The sequence below is a fragment of the Buteo buteo genome, chromosome 13 (assembly GCF_964188355.1).
Source record: "Buteo buteo chromosome 13, bButBut1.hap1.1, whole genome shotgun sequence".
Taxonomy (NCBI): domain Eukaryota; kingdom Metazoa; phylum Chordata; class Aves; order Accipitriformes; family Accipitridae; genus Buteo; species Buteo buteo.
The window spans coordinates 12,939,625-12,959,426 of NC_134183.1; the positions used below are offsets into that span (position 1 = coordinate 12,939,625).

Sequence of the window (19,802 nt, forward strand, 5' to 3'; positions counted from 1 at the left end):
CATACCTATGTGTTAGTGACCAGGTGGAGGTCTGGCTCTGGTGCCATCTGTAACACCTTGTGATCTGTGTGCTCAAACTGTTTCACCCCCCACCACCCTAGACCCAGAGAGGCAAGGGACGTGTTCAGCGTCCCTGGAGACCTGGCTGCTGCAAAGACAGGGTAAAATAGTGGAGGAAGCATTGAGCTGCCTGACAGCAGGGTTCTGCTCCCGTCCCCACTCTCGATGTTCACTTTGAACAGACTCTGGTGCTCAGTGGCCCTGAGAGCTCACCCAGCAGGAAGCCATCCCAGGAAAACAGCAAGTCGCCTGCTGCTGAGAGCTGGACCAGTTCGTGGAGGAAGGTTCAACAGGGTCACCATGGGACTGCCGCTGAATGCAGATGGGGTTAAAGAGGCAGGGGAGGATTGAAGGGGTGGCCAGACCAGGTCAGCTCTCCACCCTTGCCATAGGTTTTCACCTGTCATAGCCTAAGTATCCTTCACATTGCTCTGAATATTGCTGTGCCTGTTGCTGAACCAAAACAGTGAAAGCTTATGGACAACCCAGGATCAGCAGGATCTCTGTGCCTGTGACATTTGTGTATGTGCCACCTTCCTGTGCAGGCCCTGTAGACAAGTGTCTGTCTCCCCCACCTTCACCAGTGCTTCAGAGCGTGTCAGTAGTGCAGTGATGCTCCTGCCACAGCAGTTCTGTGTTGTTCATCCCAAGTTCCTGTAATTGACTGGATTAAGGGAGAAAAGTTGGTCTGATTACAGAAGGAATTTCCCTGGTGAATCCTGCACAGCTGCAGGATCTCACCATGTGAAGAAAAACAAAACCTGCTTTATTTGAGGGAAATCTGGGAGGTTATCCTGGTTTTGGCCTGACTGTAGTAGTCATCTTGCACACTTAAACATATTGAATCTGTGTCTAATTAATCATATGCTACTACACCATGGCAACACACTTAGTATTATTGTTCTTCAGAATAATATTGTTTAAAAATACAGAGAACTACAACTTCAGTGGAACTTGTGGTTGTTGTTCCTCAGACTGTGCTCCTGAGAGAGGGAATCTCTGGAGCTGAAAGCCGTTTTCTCAGCATGCTCTGAGCAAAAATAATGAATGTGACACTTCATGATCTCCACTGAAAGAGAAAAGTCTTTAGACAGGAAACAGGGCTGAGATCAAAATTAGTGTTACAGGAACAGCTTTCAGATCTGGCTTGCTCTTTTCTGGAGTGATATATTTAACTCCTTCAACTGAAGAAATTGCCTTCCTACTGCTAGAGCTGAAGCTAGCAGACAGAGGAGAAAATGAGCCAACACTGAAGAATTTATAAATTTATATATTTTATTTATTTATAAATAAATTTCTTACCTTGAGAATAAAATGTGGAAGCTGTCAATGAAGACAACATCACAAATAAAGGAAAAAGCTTACAACAGAAGAAAAAATTGAGTCCTTCATTGTAATGATCAAGTGATTCAATTCTACTGCTTGGAAATATTCTGATAAGGCAACTGAGGCAGTTACACTTTACATGAGAGAGAGAGACAATTGCCACTCCCTGCAGAGCAGAATAAGACATCTTACATGTACGGGCTCTATCAGAGGACAAGCTGTAACTGTATTTGTTAAAATAAAAGTAAGTCTTTTTAAGGATTTTAACTGCACTGCATTTCAAGCTGTAAGAAGCTGGAGGATGTCTGCCCTTCAAGCTGCATGCCACCTGAGCAAAGCGACAATTACAAAACCATGACGTAAAAATATTTGTTATGTGCCCTCCCTGGCAGGCAGATCCACTCATGACAGTTGTCTGTTGCATCCAAGCCAAATAGTCCTGATGATGCTAATGCTGCATTTCTCCACAGGGGTACAGGTGTGCACCCTGGGCAGGCACCACCAAGAGGTGCTGCGAGCTGCACTGTTAAAACAATGCAAGAACCCACAAGGCCTCCATCACACAGAGCGAGGCAAAGGTTATTAGTCAGCATCATTGTTATTTTCAAAAAAAGGACTAATGACTTGGATTGATTTTGAGTCTTCCATAGGTGGTGTGTGTCAAAGAGGATGAAGGTGCACAGAGGTTGAAGCATGAATCCTCTGAGATGAGAAAAAAACAGCAGAAGACTGCATGAGGCTCTCACCCAGTGGAGATGAGGACCCATCCCACCCCAGCACAGGGAGGGAAAGGCCTGAGCACAGCAATCCAAATCAACCTCCCCAAAACACTTCCCTCCCATGGGGAGGGGAAAAGGGGCTTTCAAGCTCTCTTCCCTCTAACCACAGGCAAACATTGGATCCTCCAGCACTGAAGGCAAAAGCAAATTCCGTACCACAGAAATGCTTGTTGAGATTCGTTCGCTCCAGGGGCTGACACTGGAACTGGAAACAGACTGGAGTTCCTGAGCTCCTCTTCACTGGCTGCCAGGGCACGTACCCTGAGCCAGCAGTGGCATCTGAGCTCAGGAGCAGTCTTGCCCCCAGAAGGCAGCAGGAGGGGGAAGGGAGGAGGGGACTCTAACAGCATTGCATAAATCAGGGACACACACACACACAGAGCACTAATCAGTGCTAACCCCGGGACTACAGGCATTCCTGCTTGTGTATTTCTGATCCTACAGTCACAAAAGAGCCATTTCCAGAGATCCACATCTTGTCCAGCAAAAAGCCACTCCATTCAGCGCATCCGGCTTTGTTCCCTGTGTTACAAAAATCACTGTCTTCCAGCTCTAAGTGCTGCTTTGCACAAGACCCAGTGCATGGCACTCGGCTGGCCCCCTCTGATCAGCCCAGCTCGTCAGCACCAGCACCTCCCCCGTCCTGCCAAAATGCTGAAAGGCTAAGAACAAGCCTATTCATAGTCAACTCAGAGGAAGGGGTAAGACCCATTGGCTGCAGAGACTGAGCCTAATGCAAAGTCCACTGAGGTCAACTGAAAGAAAAATGGTGAAGCAGAAGAGCCCTTCCCAAGAAGAGCTCTGTGCAACTGAGGCTGTGGCAGAGGCTGGCTGCTGCCTGGGCCTGCCCGGCTCTCCATGCAACCCATCTGCAGGCAAACCAGCAGCCTGCCGGCCGAGGAGTGCCAAGATGTGGGCAGCTTCCCATGTGACATCAGTGCAGATGATATAACAAGGTGATCTGTGTACCTGAAATGATCTGCACTTGGTTGCAAACTAGCAGCCTCTCAGCCCAGAAGATACGGGTGGAGCAGCTCTTGGCCTGGAGAAGGGAGCCTGGGGAACGCTGTGCCATTCGGTCATGGTCACCAGGGAGGTGGCAGTCCCCATACTCCCCTGATCAGACTGGAGTGGTCCTCCCTTGGACACACAGAAGGAGTAGTGCATGGGTGCAAGCCTGTAAGAACTTGCTGGGCATCACTGGCTGGAGCTCTGTGATCAAGTTCTCCAACCTACTGGAGTAAAAAAGGCAGCTGGAGACACAGCATTCAGTTTCTCTGATTCACAATGAGGGCAGCAGCCCTCAGCTTCCTTCCCCTTTCATGTGCTGCTTGGGGCTGGTGGTCTTTATCTGTGGGTTCCTTGTCCATGGGGCTCCAATGTGGCCAGAAGACCTCCTGTCCTCTTCCAGAAGAGAGTCTCACCTTGGAGAAGTGGCAGGTCCCACCTCAAAACTGACAAGATGCCAGAGCAGGGGATCGTTAATCATAGATATGCTGGAAGATGCCCTGTTCTATCCTACCTCCTACACTGATGAGGCAGGCAGCATCCTGCTTGGCACACATTGGGCAGCGCAGAGCACCAGCCACAGTGATCACAGTATGCTGGGAATAGTGATTTACACCAGCTCTCCACCCTGCCACTTCCAGCACAGCCAGCAAGATGCACATCAGAAGAATTTGCCACGGCCCTGTCCTTGAGCTGAATTAGAGCCCGTGATCATGTCTCTGGACAGCACTGAGAGAAAGCTTTGTTCTTCACCAAAGATCTATATTCAGACTTGATAAATTGTGCTGGCCAAAAGCAGAGGAGGAAGCAGGAGTGAGGGAGTCTAGCAAAGCCCGGGGCAATGCAGCTGAGATAGGATCAAAATTATTTTCCAAAAGGGACCCACAGATAATTTAAACATGATTTCTTTCTGGAAATACCTGAAGTTCTATTCTTCATCCCATAACAGGCTGAAGTTCAATTCCAGTCTTCATTTGGTGCCAGTTATCACTGTGATAATCAGCAGTTCACAGCACAGAGACAAGTCATAGGGTCTCCTCTAAATCTTGCTATTGAGAGTGATTACTTGGCCTTGGGTAATGAATTAGTCCTATTATACAGCAGCTGGCACAGGAGAAGCAAATCTGCTGCTCAGGCAGCTCATTACATGGGCAGGGCTGGAACTGCTCAGCCATGTGCTACATACACAGCCCTCAGCAGGATTTTTAAACTGAATTCTGCAGATAGTCCACACATTTCTCTGGGACTGCAAAATACACTACATTCATCAATCCAGTTTCTGGCTATTCTTTTCTGAGTTAAGCATTTGCCCACCCCTTGGAAATATAATTCCTCTTCTGTGCAATTTCTGCATGGCATTTTGCCGTTTCAGTATCAAATTCGAACTGCATTAATTCTTCATTCTCTGCCATCCCTTGCAAACTGTCACTCCAAACCTCCATTTTTCTCCTCCAAACACCTCCATACTAATTATTCCTTCTCCCCCACTACCAAAAACTTGCCAGCTCTTGATGCTGCCTCTTCTACAACCAAGCCTCACTTCTGCAGCAACCGAAACTGTGCTTGTCATGCACTAGCTTGTCATTGTAGGTCTAGCTTTGTGGCTTTGTGGCACATGGCTCAAGGAGGAGCATATGAGCACACAGCAACTACAGGGTTTTGTTTTGGCAACATGAGTAAAGTGCTAAATAAGTGAATTAGAAAGGATCAGGAAGACAAAGTAGATCCAGTCAGCCAATTTAAAAGAACATTCTGAAAGTGCTTATAGATTACCAGAGGAAAAAAAAGCAGAATGACAGAATACACTCAATAGCAATGTTATAGCCATGAAGGCATATGTGTTAGATACTCTTGGGAGTGCTGGTATCTGCTGTTAGACCAACTATCACAGGCATGCTTGTGAAAACATAAACTCCTTTCTGTGAAGACTTTCAGAAGAAAAGAAGCAGTCAAGGAGTGAGAGAACTACTATGCAAAACAAAAAATGTAGAAGCCAGAGAGCAAGGAGCAGAAACAAAAAAAGTTAGTCTTCCTCAAGTCAAAAGTGAACCTCAAAGGCCTGATGACGCCGCTCACTCCTCAAGCAATTCAAGAAAAGCAGAGTGAGAAGTGTGCTGTAAATATGTGCGAGTTATACATAATTTTTTACATGAGGCAAAAGCCTGAAGAGCATCAGTAAGTCTCCAGTGAACAGGTATCATCACAGCAAACAAATTACACTAGTAATAAAGGCAGAATACTACATATGGAGGTACTAATTGGAATCCTACAGGTATCTTTCATGTCCCAAACAATGTCCACCAGCCCAAATACCCTTGCTTCTTCCCTCTGTCTTCCACAAAAGCTGGTCCTTTGGCAGCCCAGGGAGCTCTCAGGAGAGGGGAGATGCTTCATTTTAACCCTTTCCATGGTCCCCATTCAACTGCTGAATTTTTTCTCAATAGTCTTAGGGCTGCTTGACCATGTCTCTGACTGAATGGGTGTGAGAAGGCTAGCAGAGGCCATGAGCAATGCTGAAATGCCAAAAAGCACACTGCAGGTCCAGTAAGAGATCAGATTTACCTCTGAGCTAACAGATCTGCCTCTGAAAGTTAAGGAAGATTTTACAGGGGTTTCAAGTAAAAGATAGGGTCAAATATGGGAAGATAAAATGAGCAGCTTGGGACTTTTAATTATGTTGTGATGTGCCTCTGCTCTCTCCACACTCTCACACCTTTCTCCCTTTTACCCATTCCTGGACTCACTGAGTGTGAGGGCATTTCAAAGACTAAAATTCAGTGCTAATAGGACACCCTGACAGTTACAGGCTTCGTATCCAGCCCAGAGGGAGCTCCTGCTTTCTCTCTATGTAATGTGTTAAAGCCTTGCAGTGTTGCCCCTGCTCTGGCAGCTCCACTAGCGATGCTGCCCAGCTCTGGATCGGGTGTTGCAGCAGCAAGCAGCATCACAGCTGGGCTGGGCAGACCCTCTCCAGCTTTCACGTCAGCTGCATGCCTTCCTTGCTTCGGAGCACTCTGTAGGACAGTCACGGAAAACTCGCATGCCTTCCTTGCTTCGGAGCACTCTGTAGGACAGTCACGGAAAACTCGCATGCCTTCCTTGCTTCGGAGCACTCTGTAGGACAGTCACGGAAAACTTGCATGCCTTCTTTATGGACCTTGGCTGGATCCATCCTATGATACAAACATCCCAGGTCTTCACAGGACTTTTTATTTTTAATTACCTTTTACTGAGCTTGTTTTCCTCCATGGAAAACCAACTGACAGGGCAGAAGAGAAAGGCACAGAACTGATCAACAGGGGCACACCACGTGATAGCAGACAAAACAGTTAATGTTGAAATTATTTTGTTCCTAGCATACACCCTGGAGACTGCACTAGCAGAGGTGCAGAGGGCTATCGCAAGCTGCCACAGAGCTGGGAAAGCCCTGGGAGATCTGTGCCGTAAACAAACTTGGTGCTTAGACCAACACTGGAAGACCACTGTGCTTTTGCTGCCAGCATCACAGTGGGAATATCTGTGGCTCAAGAACAGTCTGCACAGTCTACTTTTACCAGCTACGAGCACAGGAAGAAGTGCCAGACAGATCTCAAACGATGCCAGAGAAAGATTTTCGACCTTTGGTTCTGCACCCTTCTACGAGTTCAAAGATCAGTGACCACAGTCACCTGTCAGTCAGCCTAAATTCACTCCAAAGTGGCCCATACCAACAACTGAGTACTGAGGGGACTGCTCACAAATGCTGAAAAAGGTGTATGTTAAAAGACATTGGCCTGTTCTACTGCTAGATACGCTCTTCTACAAAATGCAGAGTGGTAGCTCCTGAGTAAGCCATGGCATCCCCCTTCTGGAATTTGTCAGCAAAAAAGCAAACCACAAATGTACTAGGTTAGTACAAAAGCTGGTTTGATAGCATAATGTGGAAAACTGGATTACTAGTACGAGCAAAAAACTTTCACTGGTATTACATCCACCTGTAAAATGAGTGTTTCCCAGGACGGTCACCACAGCGTGTACAGAGAAAGTACCACAGCAGGCAGAGTACTACCAGCAAGTCTATAGGTCATGGAGTACAGCCTGTTCTCCCCCTCAACTAATACAAGTGCACTTTTGCTGGTATGGCAGGTATGCGAGGGGCTCTTGCAGGCCCAGCCCTCTCCCATGCCTAACCCCCATGCTGCATAGGCTCAGGCTGTCTGGCTGCACTGCAGATACAGTGCAAATCTGGAGAGCTGATAGCCCAGGTTTCCTGCCACATACCAACCCTTTACACGAGGTCCTCTTAATAGGTAATATTTTACACAGTGGCGTGACATAAAAAATTCCAACCATGCTAAAGCATACTTACATTTTTCAAGACAAACACTTGTTGAAGCACCCTGTTCTTGAAAAACAGCGGCTGAACAAACTGTTAGCCTTGATTTTACTCTGTTCTGCACTCTAAGTGGATCATACCAATAAAAGGGAGTGTGACATGTAATTAAACATGGCCAATGACACTATAAACTGACGTAAACTGATGACAGCGTGCAAAGCACAGAGTGTGGATCATCAAGTTCATTATGCTTCTTTCAGATTTCCCCAGGTCCTCCTTCCCTGTCTGCAAATGCAGAGCCATGCTCCGTTACTGGAAATGTGCACAGCAGGGAGCAGCCACTGCAACATGGCCCAAGCTTTTGGGAGGCTTCCAGCAAATCTGCCATGTGTGCACAGTAAGCGAGGCACATCCCGTAAGCGCTGGATTCTGAAAAAGCTGCACAGAACAAGTGCTCCCTGGAAGTGTCAGAAATCAAAGACAGAAATATGGGTGCCTTATGTCAAATATTCCAAGACACAAGTTATCAGCGCTGCCTGCCTGCCACGCTCAGCAGGCTGGCTCCCCATGCTCTGCCAATGGTGCGAACAGGATGAACACATGCCACATGAGCAATACCACTCTTGCTGCCCTGAGTTGTAGCGTGGCCACAGCGAAAACAACTGCAACAGTCCAAAATATTTCCAAAGGCAGATACTATCTGAAATGCTGGAACACCACATACTTGATCCTATTATTGTGGGACTTCTCCAAAATAGAAGAATGTCCTATATTTGGGATTTCACTTGGTGTCAGTAGTCAATGAAACAATGAAAACAAGTCCTAAGTACATACTCAGGCATTTAAGATTCTGGTAATGCAGAAACAGGGTGCATTACTAAAGCGATGTGCTCCACGAGGCATAAGCAACTATGGAACATAAGGAATCATGGAGAATAAAACAAAAGTTTAATCTGGTTATTTAAATGACAGATTAATTCCACCTGGTCATTTATTATCACACAGTTAAAAGTGAAATAAGTAGAGAAAACCAAACCCCACCAAACCTGTCAGAATCTTCTGGTCTTGGTTTCAGAGCTAAATTTTCCATTTTGGACACCAAAATAAAGGAGTTTTTTAGAAAATACTCAGTATCTGGCATCTTCTTATTATTCCTACTGTGTCTTTTTAAACTACATTCAGTATAAAGTACCATGTAATACATTCAGCACACATTGTTTGCAGCGCAACATTCAAGACATTGAAGGTGCATTTTGCACCGAAGCTGGAAGGAAAGTGAGACTATTTAGAGTACCCCATGCCTAACACTGCAGAAGTCACTCCCGTGTTTGTCTACGGATGCATGCCCCACTCAGAGCACAGAATGAACAGGCAATTATTTAGGGATCCAAGCAATCTTCAAATGAGTCTTTAAATTATATACATTTTTTCATCTTCACTGTATATCCACCCTTAACATGCAGGTGCATGGCAACTCATTTAATCTTTAACATCTACAAGGCAGACATCTGCAGCGAGACCGTTTTTAGACTCTCTTTGTAATCCATGGGCAGAAACAGGTCCTTCCAGATTAAGCCTCCCATGATGTTTTTTCATCTTTTAGCTAAGGATAAAGAAAAACATCTTCAAAAATTCTGTCCTGTGCAATTTCTACAAAGCTACCAATGTGACTGTTCTCACCTGCTACAGGTGCAGCATCCATGAGTCCATCTTCTGCAACACCCCAACTTGTGCAGAGGATAGAAGAGCTCACAAAAAATGCCACACACATCAGTAAGATCTTTCCTTTCACAGATATTCAGTTTTTAAATTCTATCTATAACTTCAACAGTCCAAGACACTTATCACCAGGTACATTATAGACTGCACTCTTACAAGCGAGGGATTGTGAACTATAGTATCACATCTCCTTCACACTCTCATGGGGCTTTAAAATCCTTCAGAACCCTTGATCAAAACCTGATCTTCTGGCAGCAAAACATTTCCTCACTCTTTGAATATGAGAAAATAGATTATTTCATTTCATTCACATTTTCCAGAAATGTCAATGGTCAGATGACCAGAAGTTTCAAGTCTGAAAAGATACAGTTACACAAAGTCATAGATATGAAAAATGACACTTCAAAACTAAACCACAAAGCAATACCACACGATTCTCATTGTCACTCCTATCCCACAAATGCCCCACTTTGGACAAAGATTTGCTGTTGAATCACACAAAAGCAGATCAGCCTCAGCAGCTGTGAGCACTGAATTTTGAAAACTCTGCCCTTCCCCCTGAGACAACACCCACAGCAGCCTCCATCTACAGCCTTGTGAATCTCCCCCTTTGCCTTCCTTGGACATCCCCAAAGGGAGTCATCCCTGCACCGGGAGAATCAAAATCATCCTTCTGCACCTGGAGAAGATGCTATCCCCTCTTCGGCCGTGGTTGCTGCTCCTCCCCAGCACCATCTCTCCGTGGCAGCAGAACAGCCAGAACACTCAAGGCAGTGCCACAGGCACCCCTGGGCAGGGCCAGCAGGAGACCGAGTACCAGTTCCAGCCCGGCAGTTCTCAGCCAAGTAGCTTAACTGCTAAGCTTGCAGCATCAGAAGCTGAACACCATACAGGTTTCCTGAGCACAACGCTGTGCTCACTCCCTAGCCACATAAAAACCACAGAAGGGATCAGCACCCACAGCCTTATCACACTGGATTAAAGACCAGATTCCTCTCCCATCACACAAGACTACGTATTGAAGCATTACTTGTTCCATGGAGTATCCTTAGAAAAAAGCAGTGGTGGCAGCCACATTTGTATGCGAGATCACCACACTTCCCCTTGGTCCTTGTTGCTCTCTATGACTCTTTATGTTGAATTGATTTTTGAGTGGGGAGATGGAGGAACAAGGGAGTGTGATAAACGCCAAGGATGCTGAAGAACCTGCTAAGAAAGCAAAGCACCATTGCTGCATGCAGGAGGTACTGACACCACATACAAAGAGAACAGGCCTCAGGTACTCACAGCCAGCCAGGTACTGCCCATACACAACCTTATTCTTTTTTACAGTCATCAGGAAAAGAAAGCTCTGTTGCAATAGGTACCAACATCTCCTCTTTTCCAAGCGTATTGTACACATTATATAGCTCCCATGATAGCAGAGAGCAGCTCCAGCAGCTGCTTGTGCCAGCCCTCGCTGTGGTAACACACAGCACAGCCATCAGGTCGTAGCACTGGCTACAGTAATGCTCATTTCTAGGACTGGCTGGGTATTTTCTGACAAAATGTTTCAGGGTTTTTCTTGGTCAAAATACTCTCCATCACTAACCTGAAGAAATATAGACCATAATTTTTTTCTCTCTAGAAATAGGGGTTTCATCATAATACTGTTTCACATTAATGGTCAGAAATTTAATTTTGTCATGAAATGGAATTCTCCTTGCTCATCAGCTGGCAGGTTGTAGTTTCTCCTTAAGGACACTGTCTCCTTGGATCATATCAGCTTACAACATGATAGAGTTTGGCACAGAAATCCTCTGCACATTCTCTGCTATTACAAAATAAATTAGAGGCATTATCGTTTCTATGAATTCCTTTTATCCTTTTTTTCTATGACTACTCAGGCACAAAGAATGAAGCAGTTCATGCCATGCCATTTCTCCCACAGCTGAATGTGCCACAACCTCCAGGCTCAACTGTTTGCACATTTCAACGTCCCCGTGGCAGATGTCACAGGTTGGGTTAGGTGAGGTGAGTTACCCCCCCAAATATTACACAGCAGTGGAAGTAATGTATACTACTGTCTGATGCCTGCACGTGCACCACGCATCAGGGAGAAGCACGCGATTCTTTCCTTCCAAAGTGCCTCACGGTTCCAGTAAATCAAGCTGTGAAAATGCAGACAAGATCAGTGGCAGCTCTCAGTCCTACTCAGTCCAGCTCGCTCAGTCAGATTCCAGAGCCACCTCCATCCGTGCTAGAAGCACACACTGTGCTTCATACAGAGACTTACATCTGTGGGATGACTGAAGCTATAAAAAGTGCTGACAATTTTCAGCAAATTTGCATATGTTGCTACTGCTGCTGCTTATATAACTGAATTCTAACTAACCACAAATACAAAAAGCAATGCCCAAAATAGATTTTAAAACAAACCACTTGCAAATGTGACTGAATGACACATCTCCCCACCCCTCTGAAAATCACTTCTCTAGAAAAGGCAGACGCAACAGCCAGTGTTTCCCCAGAGAGTCCCATGCAAAGCACCTCCTGGAGTACATACCCCAGAGGTTTAACACCACCTTGGTCTCTTGACATTTATGCTGCCCTGCACCAATAAAGGTTGTGACAAACTGGGACACACCTGGGACTTGTCCTAGGTTGCTCTCAGGTCTGGAGCCATATAGATCTTTCTACACGCATCATCATCCCAAGCGTCTCTGATGCAGGTGGGTTGAGGAGGCAGTCAGCCTCTAGGTAGGAAACATTTTGTTGCCTTCAGCTGTTATGAAATCCCTCACTGTATCACACAACACATTTCATTTGCTCTGTACCTGTGTTCACCATGGCAGTGCTGGCTTGAAGGACTGCTCATTGCCTGTATTTGCACAGAATCCTCTTTGCACCAGGCTGGAAAGGGCAATTGCTTAACCTGGGACTGCAACAGTCTGGTACAGACGGTGCCTGTATGGCTCTGCTCAAATGGTCAAAAAGTCAGGCAAAAAATATAAGAGTACACATGAGGGAGGAAATGGTCAGAAGATGCAGCTGCTAGTCCCTGACTTTCAGGTCTCATGGCTGACATAGCTATAAATCGCCAGAGGAGTGAAGGCTGAAGCTGATGGTGTATCTACTCAATGGAATATGGATCACAAGCAACAACATCACTCCTTCCCCAAGTCCTTGAATTTGTAGAAAAGTGTTGCTTGCTTACAGACCAAGCTCAAAGCAAAACCCTGTGAATTTGGCAGCACTCTTTTGGACTCCTCTGGTGTCAATGGATGCCACATTCCGGAAATATTGGTTAGGGGCTGTTTCTCCATTGAACTGCTATCTCCATTAAACTACTGTCTCCGAGAGCACAACAATATAAGAAACAATATTTGGCTTCCCAGCACAAGGAAGACAAGGACACACTGGTGCGAGTCCAGCAATGGACCACAATGATGATTAAGGGATGGCAGCATCTGTCATACAAGGAAAGGCTGAAAGAACTGGGACTGTTTAGCATCAAGACAAGAAGGCTTGAGAGGGAAGTTATCAATGTGTATAAAAACCTATGGGGGGGGCGGTAAAAAAAGCAGAAACAGACTGTTCTCAGTGATATCCAGTGAAAAGATGAGACACAACAGGCACACATTAAAACACAGGAAATCCCATTTAAACACAACAAAAAACTGTGAGGGTAGTCAAACACTGGAACACATTGCCCAGAAAGGTTGCAGAGTCTCCATCCTTGCACATATTCAAAACCTGACCAGACATGGCCAGGGAAGCTGGACTAGCTGATCTCCAGAGGTCTCTTCCAACTCAGTAATTCTGTGAACAAGACCACAGCAGCCTCCCAGACTGCTGCCAATGAGCCTGCCCTCAGGGAACCCACCTGGAACCCCATCATGGTGCTAATACCCTCCCTTGTTCACTTTGCTCTCTACTTTTGATAGTCTTTTGGTTTATGCTATCCCTTTTGCTCTATGGCAACTGTATCCTCTCTAGAGCTCACAGAGACATCTTGTTTCTGGCTTATCCCTACCATACACTTCCCAAGTCCTCCTCCAGCTCTCATTGTTTCCATCAGTGCCATGAGCAGGAACCTCCAGCCATCATTGTTTTCTTCTAACCCACCACTGTGGGCTTACAGCAACCACAGGAGCAGGAAAAAAGGATGCCAAACGTCTTTACCTCTTTACCTCCCTGTGTCTCTCTTGCCCCACATTTACTACAGTTTTGGTCCTTTCCTTGATCTTCTGTGATGAATGAACTGAAAACACATTTTTGCTAGCAAGAGAACTCAGGAGGCAAAGGCAGCAATCCCTCAGGAATGCCCATCTCTAGCACTGGAGTTCATTTCCCACAAGCCACCTTCATGGTTTTCTCAGAGCTGTCCAACCCCACATTTGCATTAAAACCCACTCTGGTTAACCACCAGCCATGGATACCTGTTTTTCTTCGCAAGAGCCAAGAGCTCCCTCTCAGTGTGAGTGCATACAAGGAGGAAGAGCCTGCCCTATCCTCAGCTCCTGGATAAGCCAGCTAGAGCCATGTGGCAGCACGCAGATGATCAGTGCTGGCAGTTCCACAGCTCGGCTGCCTGTGAAGAGACGCAGGTGCTGTTGGTGCAGCACGGTTCCTCCCAAGTCGAAGATAGCATCAGAAACAGTCATTTCTCCTCTTTCGTCCAGCAGGAACCAGCATGCTGCAGACTGGCTGCTAAACTAACTGCTCAAGGGTGGAAGAGAGTCCCCTCTCAGCTGCTGTCTTTCATACCTTTCTTGCTTTCCTCTTTCAGCTCAGGACCAAAACTCAGCAAAGACTTTAGAGCAGTGCTGTCAGAGGAGATTTCAGTGATGGTAAACATGAAGTTGTATGAATGAGAAAATCCAGCTTGCCTGTCTATACACAGTGGCAGGCTTAAAGTTACAAAGGCTTCAGAAGAAGGCCATCTCCTTTTGCTAGCACCCAGCCACCTGGCAGACTTTGCTGTGAGGAGAAAGGGTGTGTGCCATGCAGGCCAAACCCTGCCAGCCCTGGCACGCCTTGGACAATGCTGTGAGCCACGTGCATTCACTGCTGTGGCAGAAAATACAGCCAGCTGTCCTTTGGGACAATGAGCTCCAGAGAGAGGAGCACAGGTACCTGCTGGAGTGAACTGGGCATGGGGAAGTGAGGGCAGGACAGAGGGTGGGAATAACATCTTTCTTTTTCAACAACAGCGCGTGGTTAAGTTCAGCTCAGAACATACTGCTGAACCTTACTGAAAGCTGCAGGGCCAGGGCCACTCAAAGCCAATATAAGTGCTGGTTGGTACTGAAAGGAGAATCGCGCTCATGGCCCCATCTGGCTATGCATTGTCATCTCCTCCCTGACACCAGCTCCAGTGTCAATGTGGTTGGACAGGGGCTTGGATCAGAGAACAGAGAAGGACAGTACTTCTGTCATTGTGTCTTTCAGTTAGGTCAGGTCCCTGAGCAAGCTAGCTGCATACCTGCACACAAGGGAAAAGCTACCTGCACAGAGCCATGAGAGAGAAACACACACAGATCTTTCTTCTTCTCATGCATCTACTCTACTGTAATGTGTGCCAAGTACTTGTGGTCCCATAAATTTGGTTAATTTGGTTAATTAGCTCTCATTTGACATATTTATTAACTCCGGCTCATAGTCCTTATTAGGCACCGCCTCTGGAGAAAAGGAAAACATGCCAGAGTGAACACCACTCAGCACTTGCCATCTTTCTTACCTTCTTTCCAAAAGTTTGCTCAAGAGAAAGGAGGCTAGGATGTGTGGACAATTGGTCTGCAGCAAAGTTGTCAGTGGTACATAAGGCAAGGATCAAAGGGCACATTTGGGGGGCTGCAGGCACCAATCTGAGCACAGCGGAACTTGCTCAGACTTAAGTAGGAAAAGAGGAGTTTCCAAGAGGGAGATGATAAGACAGCAAAGTTATTGTGTACAAAGAAGTGATTTTCCACTGCCTTTGCTGAGCAGAGGTTGTCTCATCTCATCATACATGTTGCCTCAAACAATTCCTAAATTCCTGGTTAGATGTGTAAATATTTATCAATTTGTAAAACCACAAACATTCACATATCTCAGTAAATGATCTTGTAGGTGGCAAAAGTGACAAACAAAAGGACTCTCACATTCTTATACTAACAAAAAAAGTGCTTCAGTGGCACAGAAAAGTCCCTGGCCTCACTCTTGTAGCACTGAGTGGGGAAATTTTGCTTCTACTTTCCTGCCTTTCCAGGTAAGAATGAGAAACAGAAACTCAATGGAAACATCACATATTTTTTAATTCATTTGGACTAGAGAAATCAAAAGGCAATGCCAGATCTATAGGCAAAAAGTCCTTTTGCACAGAACCTTTTGCTCACAGGACATTGCTCTGTATGCACCTGGTGGGCTCGGTTCTGCTCAGGGCTGTCCTGCCACTCTGGATTCTCCAGAGGGTGTGCATAGAAAACCTGGGGCGGGTAGTGCCTACCTTGCATGTAAGCAAAGCAGGCTGTCTGATTCCCCTTAGAAACCTGCAGGACAGAGGCTGACCTGAGAAACATTGTGCTGCTAACCACTTTAGCCCAGTCACCACAGGGACACTGCTTTAGGAAACCATTTCCATACCCGCATCCTAGGTTAAGTTCCAAATAGACAACAGGGCATGGTCAGCGAGGGAAAGACTGATGGGCTCACAGCAGGTTCTTGCTTTGGTGCATGAGATGCTTCAGATTTCACTTTCAAAAATGCAGAGATTGTGAAGGCAGTCTTCATGGACGTATATTTTACACTCGCATTGTGCCTTGTTTGCATAGGAAAGAAAGTAATAAGTACAGATGCAAGCAGTCCTGAGATGGGAATACAACTATTGCCCTAGCTGTCAGGGCCCTGAAAACAACTGAAGCTAACAGAGCTTCTCAGCATCCTGATGGAAAGTCCATGACCTTTGAGTCCGGGCAACCGACTCTAACTCTGCTGGGGCTCTCTGGGACTATGCCACATACACGGCAGCAAGGTAACTCCAGCCAGCTGGGGAACTGTTGCAACAGAAGGGATGTATCTGAATTACCGTTTCCACAACGTAAAGCCAAGTGATGTTCAGTGAAAGGAAATGAGAGGGAGAGGGAAGAGGAGAAGGAGAGAGAGAGGAAGGAGGGGAACCTGCCCAGCATCTGGCCCACAGGGATGATTGACAGGAGCTGTGCCACCTCAGCCACTGGGTTCTGCTGCTGTTCGGCAATTGTGAAAACACAAGTGTCCAGAGAACCCCGCGGATCGCCACGCACCCTGAACCCTGCCACTCCATGGCTGCGACTGAGGGTACCAGAGGCTCCGGCTGCCGGAGCTGGGCCGGGCAGGCTGCTCCTCCTCCGACTGCCGCATACTCTTCCCAGCACCCAGCACCCTGCAGACCTGGGGTGGCCGGGTCACCAGCTCTGCCCTGGGCACAGGGCAGAGCGATGCCGAGGTGGGTCCCCGACAGCAACGCCGGTGTGCAGCCGCGCGTTCCGCCCGCAGCACTGCTGGCACCCCGCTGCCAGCCGAGCCGGCGGCTGGGGCGGGACGGCCCCGGGACGTACCCGGCGAGCCGAGCGCGGGGCGCTCCGGGACGGCTCCTTCCCCCGGCCCGGCCCGGCCCGGCCCGGCCCGGCCGCCGAGCGGCTCCCGCCCGCCCGCCCCCCCTCCCCCGCCGCCCGCTCGGCGCGGCGCCGGCCTCGCTCCTACCTCCAGGAGCTGCACGTAGCTGGCCGGGAACCAGCCGCGCAGCCCGTCCTCCTTCTGCCCTTCCCACCAGCCGCCGTCCGGCACCTGCAGCACCGTGATCAGCTCCCCCGCGGCGAAGCGGAGCCCCTGCCGGTGCCGCTCCCCGGAGAAGGGGTACAGCGTCTGGCAGCGCGAGCCCGACATCCTGCCGAGGGACGCGGCCGCGCTCCGCCCGCAGCCGCCCCGGCCTCGGCCGCCGCTCCGCGCCCGCCCGGGGCGCCGCCGCCCGCCCCGCGGCGCGCAGGGCTGCGGGAGGGCCCGCGCTGGCCGCGCCCCTCGCCCGCCCCGCTCCGCTCCGCTCCGCTCCGGGGGCGCGGCGGGCGCCGAGCGCGGGCGGGGGCAGCGGCAGCGGCAGGGGGAGCGGCAGCGGCAGGGGGAGCGGGGCAGCCCCGGCGCCGGGCGCCCACGGGCACCGCCGGCTCGGGGCGGGGTGGGGGAGAGGCGGGACAGGGAGAGGGGAGGGGGAGGGGGAGCGGGGCGGGGGGGGGGCGGAGAGGCCACCGGGGTGCGCAGCCCGCTCCGCGCGTGTGGCACTCCTGTCGGCGGGACAGCGTGTGAGAGAGAGAGAGAGAGACCGTGTGCGTGTGACCCTGAGAGACACAGCGCGTGTCTTCGTGAGAGACAAGGCGGGGAGAGGCGCCGTGTGTGTGCGAGAAACGCCGGGGGGGTGCGGGGGGTGACAGACACTGCGTGTCCGAGAGACATGGTGTGTGACACCTGTGTGCTCGACACCCCTCCGTGTGTCTGTGTGTGTGTGACACACCGCGTGGGGGGGACGGACACTTTGTGACCCCATGTGTGTGTTAGTGATACCCACGTGTGTGTTTCAGAGAGGCACCCGTGTGTATGAGAGTCACCGTGTCTGTGACACAGACTCCCGTCTGTGTCTGTGAAAGGTGCCACGTGAGATACTAAGTGTGTCCAAAGCATGTGAGACACTGTGTGTCTGACACCCGTGTGTGTGTGTGCAACGCCTGTGTGTCCGGTGTGTGAGACACTGTGTGTGCCTGTAACACCGCATGTATGACCCTGTGTGTCTGAGACACTCTTTGTGCATTTGGAGACACTCGTGTCTGTGTAAGTGTGAGACAACTCCGTATGTCTGAGACACGGTGTGTATTTGTGACACACACCCAAGTGTGTGAAATCCATTTTGCCTGAAAGACATCATGTGACACACCCCAGCATGTATGAAACATCCAAGTCTGTGTGACACATCCTCAAGTGCATGTGTCTCTGCAACACCCAGCTGAGTGCACAACTTGCCCCATGTGTGTGTCTGACTGCAGTATGCATGTGAATTGCACTTGTGTGAGACACCTCTGTGTATGTGACACCCTGGTCTGTGTGACACCTCTGTGTATGTGAGAGATGCACTGTGTGTGTGTGTGACACCCTCATATGTGTGACACTCGTGCGTATGTCTGTGTGAGACACCACTGTGTGTGTATTTTGTGTACAAACACCCCACTTTGTGTGCACAGCCTGCTCTGGGTGTGCATGCCTGACTCACTCCCCTGCACGTGTGACTCCTCTGTGCGTGTAAGACACATCTGTCTTTGTGCACACAGGTGTGTATGAACGTGTGTGTGTGTGTCTCTGTCCACGCATGCACACCTGAGTCACTGCACATATGTAATATATACCTGCCTGTACGTGTACGAGTACTGGTGTGGATGTGTGTGTATGAAGCCCAGGCATACATGTATGTGTGACTTGCTGCAGGGCAGGCTGCCTGACCTACTCAGTGTGTGTGTGTGTCCACGTGCGTGCACGTGTGTGGGAGTGAGAGGATGTGCACATATGAGTCTCGCCCACATAGTGCTTGAGATCTCCACGTGTGTATGGGTGTACCTGAAAGGCAGGGCACGCATACCTGAATGACTCTGTACTACGTCTTGTGTGTTGTTTATGGGATGTGTGTGTGTGTGTTTGTGTATGAGACTCTCCCACAACTGTGTGTAAGAAACTCAATCTTGTGTGAAACTCAGCCTTGTAGGAAGGTGTATGTGTGTTTGCTTGTGCAGGAGACACCTGTGTGCATGTGAGAGACTTACCTGTGAGTGTCACTTACTGGGGTGCATGTGAGCGTGCATCCTGAGGCCGAGCTGTGTGTGAGTCACACCCATGCATTTGTATATATGGCTCCCCCTGAATGGGTGAGACTCACTCATAAAGGAGACTGACCTCTATGTGTGTTTATGGGGCAACCATGTGTGACCCAGCTGCATGTGTGTGGCTGTGTGTTTGTGTGTAAGCTGGCTGCATCTGTGCCTGTGTACACCTGTGCACCAGAGACTTACTCCAGAGTGCCTGGAAAAATCAGTGACTTCTGTGACTCACTGCACCACGTGTACGAGGGTCTCATCACATTTGTGCAACCTGCTACGTGGTGATCTGCACGTGTGGTACCCATCAGTAGTATGTGTGGCATGTGGAGAAGAGGGAGAGACTCACTTCTGTGTGTGCAGGATTACGCCAGCATGTGTGTAGAAGGGATGAGGCAAAAGGAGTTGGATCTGCCTGACAAGCACCCCACAGCCATATCCACGCCTGCCAACCAGCATCCTTTTGTAGTCAGTCGTTGGAGAGGGGAAAGGAGGGCACAAACCTGCTGCTGTATTCAGACATCAATGAGATGAGTGGGTCCTTCTCCCCACTGACTGATGGGAGCCAGACGTGCCCAGTGGACATGTCCACGTCTCCTCTGATGCCCACTCTGTTGGTTGTCTCCCAGGCACTGCATGTCTGTGGGTGAGCAGGAAAACACATGTCTACTTCCAGTGCATTTATGAGACCCTTAGGTGTGTGCAAGTGGGTGAGCACTGAACTCGGTGTGCATGTGTTAGAGA

At 48.7% G+C, this 19,802-nt stretch overlaps 1 protein-coding gene across 2 annotated transcripts in view; it reads right to left on the reverse strand.

The window, feature by feature from the left end:
* The window catches only part of GAS7 (growth arrest specific 7), a 106,328-nt gene extending 89,123 nt beyond the window's left edge, over positions 1 to 17,205 (reverse strand). For both annotated transcript variants that reach the window (XM_075044826.1, XM_075044825.1), the window contains exon 1: positions 16,912 to 17,205. In XM_075044826.1, the coding sequence (XP_074900927.1) occupies positions 16,912 to 17,094 (183 nt within the window). In that variant the 5' untranslated portion in view covers positions 17,095 to 17,205. The remainder of the gene's footprint in view (positions 1 to 16,911) is intronic.
* Between the last annotated feature and the right edge of the window lie 2,597 nt (positions 17,206 to 19,802).